Source organism: Mus caroli, chromosome 7, assembly GCF_900094665.2.
Source record: "Mus caroli chromosome 7, CAROLI_EIJ_v1.1, whole genome shotgun sequence".
Lineage (NCBI taxonomy): Eukaryota > Metazoa > Chordata > Mammalia > Rodentia > Muridae > Mus > Mus caroli.
Genome location: NC_034576.1, coordinates 1487860 through 1499250, shown reverse-complemented (window position 1 = coordinate 1499250; position 11391 = coordinate 1487860). Strand labels below are relative to the sequence as shown.

At 46.6% G+C, this 11391-nt stretch overlaps 1 protein-coding gene across 1 annotated transcript; it reads left to right on the top strand.

Annotated features, from left to right (window-relative positions):
• The first annotated feature begins 6584 nt into the window (after window positions 1-6584).
• Window positions 6585-11132, top strand: Ube2s (ubiquitin conjugating enzyme E2 S). Its single transcript, XM_021168473.2, has 4 exons — window positions 6585-6983; window positions 7592-7739; window positions 8537-8727; window positions 10663-11132. The coding sequence occupies exons 1-4, from the start codon at window positions 6981-6983 to the stop codon at window positions 10990-10992; spliced, it is 672 nt and encodes a 223-aa protein (XP_021024132.1). The 5' UTR covers window positions 6585-6980; the 3' UTR covers window positions 10993-11132.
• The last annotated feature ends 259 nt before the right edge of the window (window positions 11133-11391 follow it).

Below are 11391 nucleotides of genomic sequence, written 5' to 3'. Positions count from 1 at the left end.
CAGGAATGTAATGAAAATTATATAGAGAAGAAAGAAAAAGAGAAAGCAGTGGGAAGGAGAGGGGGAAAGAGCTGCTTCCCCTTCTACACTGCATTCTAAAAGGGCAGAAAGAGAAGTCTGCTGTAGCTTGCGGTTCCGACTCTGTAACCTAACACCTTTCCTTCCAAGTTCCCCACTCCACAGTGGCACTAACACAGTCTTTGAGCAGCTATTCTTAACCTATTGTCTTGTGGACCTCTAAAATCTACACCTTTTAATTTTGCCTTTTATTTATTTATAATTTTATTTTTAATTATTCTGTGTATATGTAAGTTTCTGAGTGTGGACTGGGCAACAGGAATTCAGTACTTGAGGAGGTCAGAAGAGGGTGGAAGATCCCCTAGAGCTGGAGTGGTTGTGAGCTGCTCAATGTGGGTGCTGGGTCTTGCAAGTGGCCCAGGATGTCCTCCTGCCTAAGTGCTGGACATGCCAAAAGGTTCATCATTCAAATAATTTTTCCCTTGTCTTCTTTCTTAAAAAAAAAAAGTTTTATTAACAGGGGATAGTAATATATTCTTTCTTTCTTTCTTTCTTTCTTTCTTTCTTTCTTATATGTAAGTACACTGTAGCTGTCTTCAGACACCCCAGAAGAGGACATCAGATCTCATTTTGGATGGTTGTGAACCACCATGTGGTTGCTGGGATTTGAACTCAGTACCTTTGGAAGAGCAGTCAGTGCTCTTAACTGCTGAGCCATCTCTCCAGCCCAGTAGTAATATATACCTTTAATCCCAGCACTTTCAAGGCAGAGAGGCAGGAGGAATCTCTATGAGTTCAAGGCCAGCCTGGTTTACAGAGTGAGTTCCAGGATAGCAAGGGCCACATAGAGAAACCCTGTCAAGAATAAACAAAAGCAAAAAACCAATCAAACATACAAACAAAAAACTATCATATTTTTTTGGAGTCAGGGTCTTACATAACCCAGGCTAGTCTCAAACTGACCATGTAGCCGAAGGTGACCATGAACTCCAGACCACTTGCCTCTACCATCTGAATGTTCGGGTTACACCTGTGTACCACCACAGCAGGGTTTATTTTACTTTTTGGTTTGTTTGCTTTTTGAAACAGGGTTTTTCTGTGTAACCCTGGCTGTCCAGACTGTAAACTAGACTGTCCTCAAGCTCAGGGACCCACTGCTCTCTGCCTCCGGGGCCTCCTGAAAGCTGAGCACCACCACGCCCAGCTTTTACAACTGCTTTTATGTGGTGCTAAAGAGTGAATCCAGGGCTTCAGATATGATTGGCCAGCATCCCACCCACTGAGCTAAATCCCCTGCCTGGGTTGTCAGAGCCAGGCTGACTCCATGACAGGCTGCAAACTAGCAGTTTGGGAGACTAGGCCCAAGTTTCTGTTTTCCAGAACTGCAAAAGTCCAAAACAAGTCAATTCCCAAAAACAAACAAACAAACAAAAAAACCCACCCTTCACAGGCAGCCAGTCAGGAAGCTGCCCCACCACCTAGCTTGAGCCAAGTATATTTAATCAGCAAAAGTCCCCCAAGTCTCCCAGAGCCCTAACCAATCACAAAGGCACCCACACCCCTGGAGAAAGAGCAAACTAAGCAAGGGAAAGAAAGGCAAAAGTCACCCACTCCTACCCTAACAGGCTTTAAACTGACTCTGCAAAGCCCACACTTCTGCCTTCCATTCTGGGACCCCTGCATGCAGTGGTGTTAGGTTACAGAGGCAGAACTGCAAAGCTGTAGCAGACTGCTTTTTCTTCCCTTCCAGAAGGCTCTGTAGAAGGAGAGGGCTCTTTTCCCTCCCTCCTTCCCACTGCTTTCTCTTTTTCTTTGAGCAGCTGTTGTCTTGTGAACCTCTAAAAGCTACACCTCTTTACACCTCTGTAAGTTCTCTGCAGAATAAACGCTCTTGGCCTTTGCTTACTATTTGAGTCTTGGGTATCATTCCTCTTGACTAAATCACAGACCTTTACCGTTGGACAGTGCCAACTTTAACTCAGAAGGCCTGTGTCAAGTCCATGTGTGAGAATAAATTTGCTCCCATTCTTGTTGATTCTAGGCATTCCACTGCAAATCCTGTGAGTGTGTGTGTATAGCATTCCATTGTACGTATATGCATGTGTATAGAGGTCAATGGTCAATTTTAGATAATTTGATTCCCTAGTACTGGTACCAAACATGAGTGCCACCTTTTCTGGCTTTTTACCTGAGTGCTGGGGAGTCAAACTCTGGTTTCTCATACTTGCATGGTAAACATTGTACTGCCTGAGCCTTACCCCTAGTCCCTTGGTTACTTTTGGTTTGCATCAGAGACACTGTTTTTACAGCTCTGAAAGAAAGCCTCAATGCTTGGTACCGACGCTCACCTTTAATCCTAGCACTCGGGAGGCAGAGGCAGGCAGATTTCTGAGTTCAAGGCCAGCCTGGTCTACAGAGTGAGTTCCAGGACAGCCAGGGCTGCACAAAGAAACCTTGTCTTGAAGGGGAAAAAAAAAAAAGTGTTACCAAATGCAGACCCTCTGCTCTGTGCTCTGGGTTTGTCACTAGAGGAGGCACCTAGTCCACTGACATATTGATAAATCACTAGATCCCCTCCACCCAGGATGACAAGAGCTTCCTGTCTATTTCCTACCCAGGGTTGCAGGCACAGATGGAAAGACAATAAGTGACTGCTTAGAGAGACTCAGGCTGCTATAGTGCAGAGAATCTTCTAGAATCCACACAGCACATAAAAGGATATGCAGCCTCCCTGAGAAGACAGGAAATAGAAAAGAACATAGTGTACAGGATTGCTACATACTTTGAAGACTGCTAATATCCAGGCCCACTCCTGTTTTCTTTGCCATCAAAGTCTTTCTATAGACTCTTATACAACTTCCTCCCTTGGTTCTCTTAACTCTGAAATCAAATGGCATCTTGTTCTTGTTTTGGTTTGGTTTATTTTGGTTTGTTTTGATACAGGGTTTCTCTGTGTAGAGCTGGCTATCTGGAACTCACTCTGTAGACCAGGCTAGCCTCGAACTCATAGAGATCCAACTGCCTCTGCCTTCCAAGTGCTGAGATTAAAGGTATGTACCACCACCACCTGACAATGTCACCTTCTTTTTGAAAAAATTGTGTGTGTGCCTGCATAAATATATGTATATTAAGTGTGTGCTGGTACCTGAGGAAGCCAGAGAGGGCACTGGATCCCCTGGACCTGGAGCAACTGGCAGTTGTGGGCAGCTTGATGTGGGTGCTGAGAACTCAACCTGGGGCGTCTGCGAGAGCAGTAAGTGTTTCAATTCCGAGCGCTCTGTCCAGTTTGAACTGTTACCTTGTCGGTGAGGCCCACCCTACTACAGCACCTTGCCGGCATTCCCAAACCTCCAATTTTGACAGCAATTCATAACCTCTGCATTACTTACTTTTGTTGCTTTTCTCATTTATGTAACAAAATGCCAGATGGAAACAAGGTCTTTCTTTGTGTGTGTGTGTGCGCGCGCGCACATGTGTGTGTGTGTGATGTATGTTCACATGTCCATGCTCTGTGTTTGAGCACAGGCTTTTGTGTGCATGTTCTATAAGTGGGTCAGCCCTCACCTACACCTTGTTTGCAGCAGGGCCCCTCTTTGCTGCTGTATACACAGACCAGCTGACCTCCCAGCTCCTGGGATTTCTTATCTTTTTCCTGGAATTATAGATGCATGCTACTGTAACTGGCTTTTATGTGGATTCTGGGAATTTAAGATCAATTCCTTCTTGTAAGGCAAGTACTTTAATCCTCACCTTGTTTGGTTTGGCTTTTTCAAACAGTCTCATGTAGCCCAGGCTGCTGGACTGTAGGCAGACCATCTACCACTGAGCCATACTTCTAATCCTTCACTGGCAGAGTCTAGGCAGGTGCTCTACCACTGAGCCATACCCCACCCCATATCTTTTCACTTTGGTCCTCTGAACGTGAACTTTTTTAGTTTTGATGAAGTGGGATTTATTTGTTTTGATTTGGCTGTTGTTGGCATTAGGTGTAGGAAACCATTGCCTAATCCAAAGTCATGAATAGTTATCCCTATGTAAGTTTGTTTCTTTTGCTTACTAGTCATGCTGGAGTCAAACAGGATTGACTGGTTCTGTCATCTTGAAGCCTGTAGATCATCTCCATAGGAGAAAACCTTAAGACAAAAATTTGTAAAATAAGGGGGCTGGACTGTAACTACTCTAAAGGCAGTGGGACCTGGGAGAATGGAACCAATAAATCAGGCAGACTAAAGTTTCATGCAATAGTCTACTTTATTCATAGTCTCAGAAAATTTATACCGGTGGTTCTCACCTTCCGAATGCTGCAACCCTTTAACACAGTTCCTCAGGTTGTGATGACCCCAACCACAGTTATTTTCATTGCTACTTCATAACTGTAGTTTTGTTACTGTTATGAATCATAATGTAAGTATATGTGTTTCCAATGGCCTTAGGCAACCCCTGTAAAACGGTTCTTCAACCCCCAACTCAAAGGAGTCAAGACCCACATGTTGAGAAATGGAGATTTATAATACCCTGAGGGTTAAGAAAGGTCACAGGAGTAAAGGTCTCATGAATTCAGACTGTCTACAATCACAAGAACAAGCCACACAAAACAAAAACCTGTTTTCCATAGAGGCATATAAAGTACAGTTTAAACATTTAACTGAATAACATCAGCAAACAACAGGGGTAATCTGAAGCAAATCCACTCCTAGCTGCTACATCTTGGAGGAGCACAGGAGTACAAAACACATTCCAAGAACAATTCCATGTTTTGATGAAACAGAGGTCACAAGACTCTTGTCTCACAAGCACTCAAAATTCTCCTGACATGACTCCATTTCTGGACACTGTTCTCAAATAGAACAGATAGCTTGGTGGTTAAGAACACTTGTTGCTCTTACAGAGGACCTGAGTTCAGTTCCCAGTACCCACATGGTGGCTCAAGCCATCAGTTATTCCACTTCCAGAGGATATGATACTCTTCTAAACTCCCTGAGCACCAGGTATGCATACTGTGAACCTACATATATACAGGCAAAACACGTATATGTTCATAATAAATAGATTAAAAAAGAATTGGTGAAAGGAAATGATTTTCCTAAGAACTATAGCCAGATCTTGTCAGGGAAGAGGGGTTTTTGTTTCTTTCTGCTTCCCCTCTAGCAAAGCTACAATTTTACAGGAAACACGAAACAAGACTCAAGATACGTGCTTGTGCAGATTTAGCTGAGACAGGTTGTCAGAACTGTGAAATCTCTTCCTGGGAGATGAGGTCCTACTCCTCTGGAGTCAAAGCTTCAGTCGGTTCTCTCCCCAGCATGGGATTACTGGAGATAGTTTAATTCTCTCTAGATCTCTGCCATGCTGTCATAATTGGATTAACACTTCATGGTTAGTAAGAGCCTCTGGGAGTATATGTAAGGACAGGTCCAGGAGGTTAATTAAGGGTGAGGGAAGAGATGACCTAAATGTGGGCAGCACTATCCCATAGGCTAGAGGATGGATATAAAAGGAACAAGGCCAGGGTATGGTGGCATACACTTTTAATCTCAGCATTCAGGAAGTAGAGGCAGGTGATCTCTGTGAGTTCAGGCCAGCCTGGTCTATAGCTCGAGAGTTTCAGGAAGGTCAGCCAGGCCTGCACAGAAAAACCCTGGCTTGAAAAGCCAAAACAAGGGCTGAAGAGATGGCTCAGCGGTTAAAGATCACTGACTGCTCTTCTGAAGGCTCTGAATTCAAATCCCAGCAACCACATGGTGGCTCACAACCATCTGAAAACAGCTACAGTGTACTTACATAAAACAATAAATAAATCTAAAAAAAAAAAAAAAAAAAAAAAAAAAAAAAAAAAAAAAAAAAAAAAACCCCCGACCCCGGGGAAAAAAGGAGTTCCAGGCCAGTAATGAAATTCTATCTCTCAAAAAGTTAAATAAAGTCTATGAGGTCTAGATGTCAGTCACAAAGCCCTCAATAAGGACGTGAGACTTCCCTGACTTCTTCCTCTGGCACCCCTATAGAAACAAGGGTGGCAAAGGCCACAAGTCATACTCTAGAGGATAAGGAAGTCCAAGCCCTCGGAGTCATCCAACCTGATTTTGAGGGCTTCCTAACACAACAGGAGCGCAGAACAAAATGGAGCCACATAGACAAAAATTATGTCTACACATCCGCCCTTCCATGGCTTCCAGGCGAGGTCGCCACAGCCTCCCAGCGTAACATTTGCATACACAAAAGAAATTGAGACATTTCATTGGTCGAGGTTGGAGTCTATCACCCTGAGCTGGCTTCCCATTAGTAGCTCTCAATTCCTACCTGCCCCACAAGTCCAGATCACGACCGCCCCTCTTTATTGGTCAAGGCCCCTTCCGTCATCCCTTAAACCCCTCCAGTCCCGTCTTCCCTCGCTCCGCCCCTTCCCCTGCTTAACCGTTAGTCGCGTGCGCGTCTTTCTCTAGGCCGGAGCGCGCGCGCGCACCCCAAGTCGTGACGGCGTCTCATTCAAACGGTCCAATCAGCGGCCGCGTCGCCTCGGCGGGTACCCCCTTTCTCTCGGCTCTAGGTTTTTAGCCGCTTGGTTGTCCCAGGTCAACTCCTCAGCCGGCGTGAGCCCTCATTGTGATAGCACTCCTCACAAACTGGGTTCGAACTTCTGCTACTATTCTGACAAGAGCAGGGAAAAGAGCGTTGACCGCCCAGCAACGTGCGCGTTGACGTACGCGGTCGAGACGTGCCGTGAGGGGGCGGGGCCTGCGAGTAGCTATAAAAGTGCGGTGTTGGGCGCGCGTCCGGTTCTACCGTGGAGCAGACGTAACGTTGTGAGCGTTTCGTAGCGGACGTCGGAATTAGTGGGAGCGGAGTGGGGCCTCGGGGGCCTCGCTAGGGCCACAGCGGCCGGCAGTTGGGCCCCCCGCCCCGGCCGGCGGTCCGAGGAGTGCAGGAAGGGGGCCGGGGGGACCCGCCCCCGGCCGGCTGAAGTCATGGTGAGTGACGCGGGAGGCCCGAGGGGCCGTTGGGGACTCTGGCAGAGGAGGCGACTGCGGCGTCCCAAGTGTTTTCTGGCCAGCTTCTGAGTGCTTTGGTGGCATGACTGGACTTCCGGAGCCAGGAGTCGGCCCCAGGGCCTTTCAGCAAACGGTGCGGGAGCCCAGGCAGCCCTCGGAACCTTGGGGAGGGCTTCGGGCGCCTTGCGGCCCGCCCATAGGTGTTTTCAGGAGCAAGACATCCCGCCGCCATTTCGTCCAGCCTTTTTCTTTTTTGATTTTATTTTGGGGGGGGGGCGGCGGTTGATGGGGGTGTTTCAAGCCTAAGTAGGGGAAGGGCTCCGGCTAGGCCTCAGGCCCACCTGGAACCAATAGTGGACCCATGCGCGTCTTAACGAGCGCTTTGGGGAGGTTCGGGTACGATGAGCCACGTAGAAGCTTTTTCTGAGACACCGTCCGGGTCAGCCATGAGGCAAAAGCCAGAAGCATCTTAGGTACAGTTGACAGGCAGTGATTGACAACCTCGGACCTCTAAAGTCTGGATTCTGGTATCCACCCACCTTAATCCTATTTCAAGCTGCTCACTCTCCTTTTCCCTCCGTACCTAGAACTCCAATGTAGAGAATCTGCCGCCCCACATCATCCGCCTAGTGTACAAGGAGGTGACAACACTGACGGCAGACCCACCTGATGGCATTAAAGTCTTCCCCAATGAGGAGGATCTCACAGACCTGCAGGTTACCATCGAGGGCCCTGGTGAGTGTGAGCACGGAAGGGAGGGGCCACTTGACCAGATTTCTTCTGTCGTGTGGCTTGGGACAAATAGGATTCAACCTGTCGGGTGCTGATGACAAAATGTGGGCTTTTGCTTAGGCTTGCATTAAGGCTGTCAAGTGTTACTTTCCAGAGACCTGAGGATGCATATAAATTAAGCAGAAATAGAAAGTGTAGCCGAGCGTGGTGGCGCACGCCTTTAATCCCAGCACTCGGGAGGCAGAGGCAGGTGGATTTCTGAGTTCGAGGCCAACCTGGTCTACAGAGTGAGTTCCAGGACAGTCAGGGCTACACAGAGAAACCCTGTCTCGAAGAGAAAAAAAAAATGTATACCAAGGGATCTGAAACATGAATCAATCCAATGTCACAAGACTAAACACAAAGCATTGTGAGGGGAAAACTGGTGGTAATAAACTGATTGGCATATTTTAAGCAAACCAGTTAATTTTTCAGACCTCATTTGTCAACTGAATTTCTATATAGTCAGCTAAAATCAGTTTCAAAATCAGGTGACTGGTCTATAATGCTGAGGGTGTGAAAGATGTCTGCCTGGTCTAGTGTTAGCTAGTGTAGCAACTGCCAGGTGTAGACCATCTTTGATTACCACTTGACCCAAGCAAGTAGGTAAATGAAAACACACCTCTCATGAGGATAGGGAAAGGCTTGGAAAATAAATGGTTTACAGGAAAAGTTGGTGGGTTGGGTCCCTTTGTCCTGTAGAGTGGCAATGTTGAAGGATGTTAGGATATAATAAAGCAGCCCCTTTTCCTCTTCTTCAGAAGGGACTCCCTATGCTGGAGGTCTGTTCCGGATGAAGCTCCTACTGGGGAAGGACTTCCCTGCCTCCCCACCCAAGGGCTACTTCCTGACTAAAATCTTCCACCCAAATGTGGGCCCCAATGGCGAGATCTGTGTCAATGTGCTCAAGAGGGACTGGACGGCTGAATTGGGCATACGACATGTGCTGCTGGTGAGTTTCAGCCATGGTACTTCGTTTAGTGTTGTTTAAAAATAAACTGGAGTAGTAGGAGACAAGAGTCAGATAGAAGTTTCCAGCCTTTCTGGGAAATAATGGAAGGACTGCATTATGGCCTAAGTACTGTATTGTAGTGTCAAAGTAGAGACCTGACAACTAATAGGGTGGTTTTATAGAAGGTAGAGAGCAGTGTGTGGTTTAGAGACTCTTTTTTACATAAGTTTCAATTTAAAAGTGAGCTTTTTAAAAGCTCAAACTGGCCATGAACTTAACCTCCAGCCATGGCTATTATATTTTTTGACCCAAGCAAGTGGGTTAATGAGACAAATTCCTCAGAAGCTGGATTTCTAGGATTGTGCCACCCTACCCAGCTGAATGGATTTCTTGTGGGTTTTGTTGTTTGTTGCACTGTAACCATCACCACTATTTTTAATTCAAAATTGTTTTCCTGTACTACTGTTTTTTAACTTGGGGGTAATTACACTGCCTGAGACATTTTTGGGGACACTATTCAGCATCGTCTGTGTACAAAACTGTGTCACAATTCTCCTTAGTCAGTTGAGGTGGAGGTAACTGATCTAGGCTCCGAGGTCTCTAAAGGCCACTTAAAGTAGTTAGGTCACCTGGTGCCTCCTTCGCACTTTTCCCCCTAATGAGCCTCTAGAGCTGACGTTGTGAAGATAGAGGGTTGGGGTTTCCTTCAGGGCACTTGGGAAGGATTAACCTCTAAGGTAAACAACCCCAAAAATCTTCCCTGTTTTGCCTTCCTTTCTGGATGTTGGTTGAGGTTTTGCTTGGTTCTATCCAAAGCACTGGAAATGCTAGATGGCTATTGGCTCTGCTTTGGGGCCTGTTAAAAGAGGGACATCCAGGCATTGGAGGTACAGTAGTAAAAGTTGAGGAGATATCCCATATTCCTTTTCAGCATTGGTAACATCTGTGGGTCAGGTCAGAAACTCAGAGAAGTGCCTGTTAACCAACCAACTTAGCTCAGGACTGTTTAATTCATGGGACCTTCTGAACTAACCTTTAGAATGAACTGGATTAGATAGTGTACTGGCTAGGTTTGTGTCAACTTGACACAGTTGGAGTTATCACAGAGAAACAGTTGGGGGAAGTGCCTCCACGAGATCCAGCTGTAAGGCATTTTCTCAATTAGTGATCAAGGGGGAAGGGCCCCTTGTGGGTAGTATCATCTCTGGGCTGGTAGTCTCGGTTCTATAAGAGAACAGGCTGAGCAAGCCAGGGGAAGCAAGCCAGTAAGGAACATCTCTCCATGGCCTCTACATCAGCTCCTGCTTTCTGACCTGCTTGAGTTCCAGTCCTGACTTCCTTTGGTGATGAACAGCAATGTGGAAGTGTAAGCTGAATAAACCCTTTCCTTCCCAACTTGCTTCTTGGTCATGTTTGTGCAGGAATAGAAACCCTGACTACGACAGATGGATATATATATATATATATATAAAATTATTTAAGGCCTGTGGTCAGTGGCTCCAAACTTGGCATTCACTTTTAGGTTTCTGTATCTTGTATAGTAGTATAAAACACATAGGAAAACCAAATACAAGTTCTCCAATGCTAAATGCCCTTGAGTAATTTCTCACCTGATTAGGAAGGACCTCTGAACTCTTGTTCACCTGTAGAAACAAGGTCAAAGCCACATTAGCTACAGAAAACTGGTTGGAGCAGATAATGAGCTTCCTTAGGAAAGGGCCTCTGGCAACATCAGGCTGCACTTAACATGGCATTGGTCCCTTGAAGTGTTTGTAGTAACAGGAAAGCAGCCTTTGAGGGTGACTTTAAATGAATAAGGATGCTAGCAGGCTGGTCCTGATCTGAGGGAGCTGATTTGGGGCTGAAAAAGAAGAGCCAGTGTGGTGACCATTAAAGCTAGACAAGCCTCCCTGACCTTAGACCCTTTCTTCACAGACCATCAAGTGCCTGCTGATCCACCCTAACCCAGAGTCTGCACTCAATGAAGAGGCAGGCCGCCTGCTTTTGGAGAATTATGAAGAGTATGCTGCCCGGGCCCGTCTGCTCACAGAAATCCATGGGGGTGCATGCAGCACCAGCAGCGGGAGGGCTGAGGCTACCCAAGACCTGGCCAGTGGGGCTTCAGCCTCCTCTGCTGACCCTATGATCCCAGGGGTCCTAGGGGGAGCTGAGGGTCCCATGGCCAAGAAACATGCAGGTGAGCGAGATAAGAAGCTGGCAGCCAAGAAAAAGTTGGACAAGAAGCGAGCACTGAGGCGACTGTAGTGGGGCTCTTTCTCCTTCCCTCCCTTCTGTCCCCTCCCACTCTGTCTCTAAGTTATTTAAATTATGGCTGGGGAGGGGGAGGGAGTTGGGGGGGCACCAGAACCTGGATTTGGTTTTCTAAATAAAAAGTTGGAAAAGCAGTTCTCTGCCTGAAGTGTCTAGAACCTCTGCCTGTATTGTGGCTTAGAGTAGCTGGCATTCTGACTTGCTCCAATTAGGACTTGAGTCACCTTTGCCCTGTGGAGTGGGGCTTTGAATCTTAAGCTGCAGCAGAAACCCACTGTCTATTCCTCTAGACCAGTGGTTCTAACTAATTTTGTTGCTATGAAATATTTTTGGAGACAAGTTTGCCTAAAGGTCAAAGAGCCATAGGTTTAAGAACCTGCTGCTCAGCCGGGC

Excerpts from the sequence above, each read along its gene's own strand:
- Ube2s (XM_021168473.2), top strand. Across the intron at positions 7,740-8,536 it reads GGTTACCATCGAGGGCCCTG|AAGGGACTCCCTATGCTGGA; the intron begins GTGAGTGTGAGC and ends CCTCTTCTTCAG. Across the intron at positions 8,728-10,662 it reads GCATACGACATGTGCTGCTG|ACCATCAAGTGCCTGCTGAT; the intron begins GTGAGTTTCAGC and ends CTTTCTTCACAG.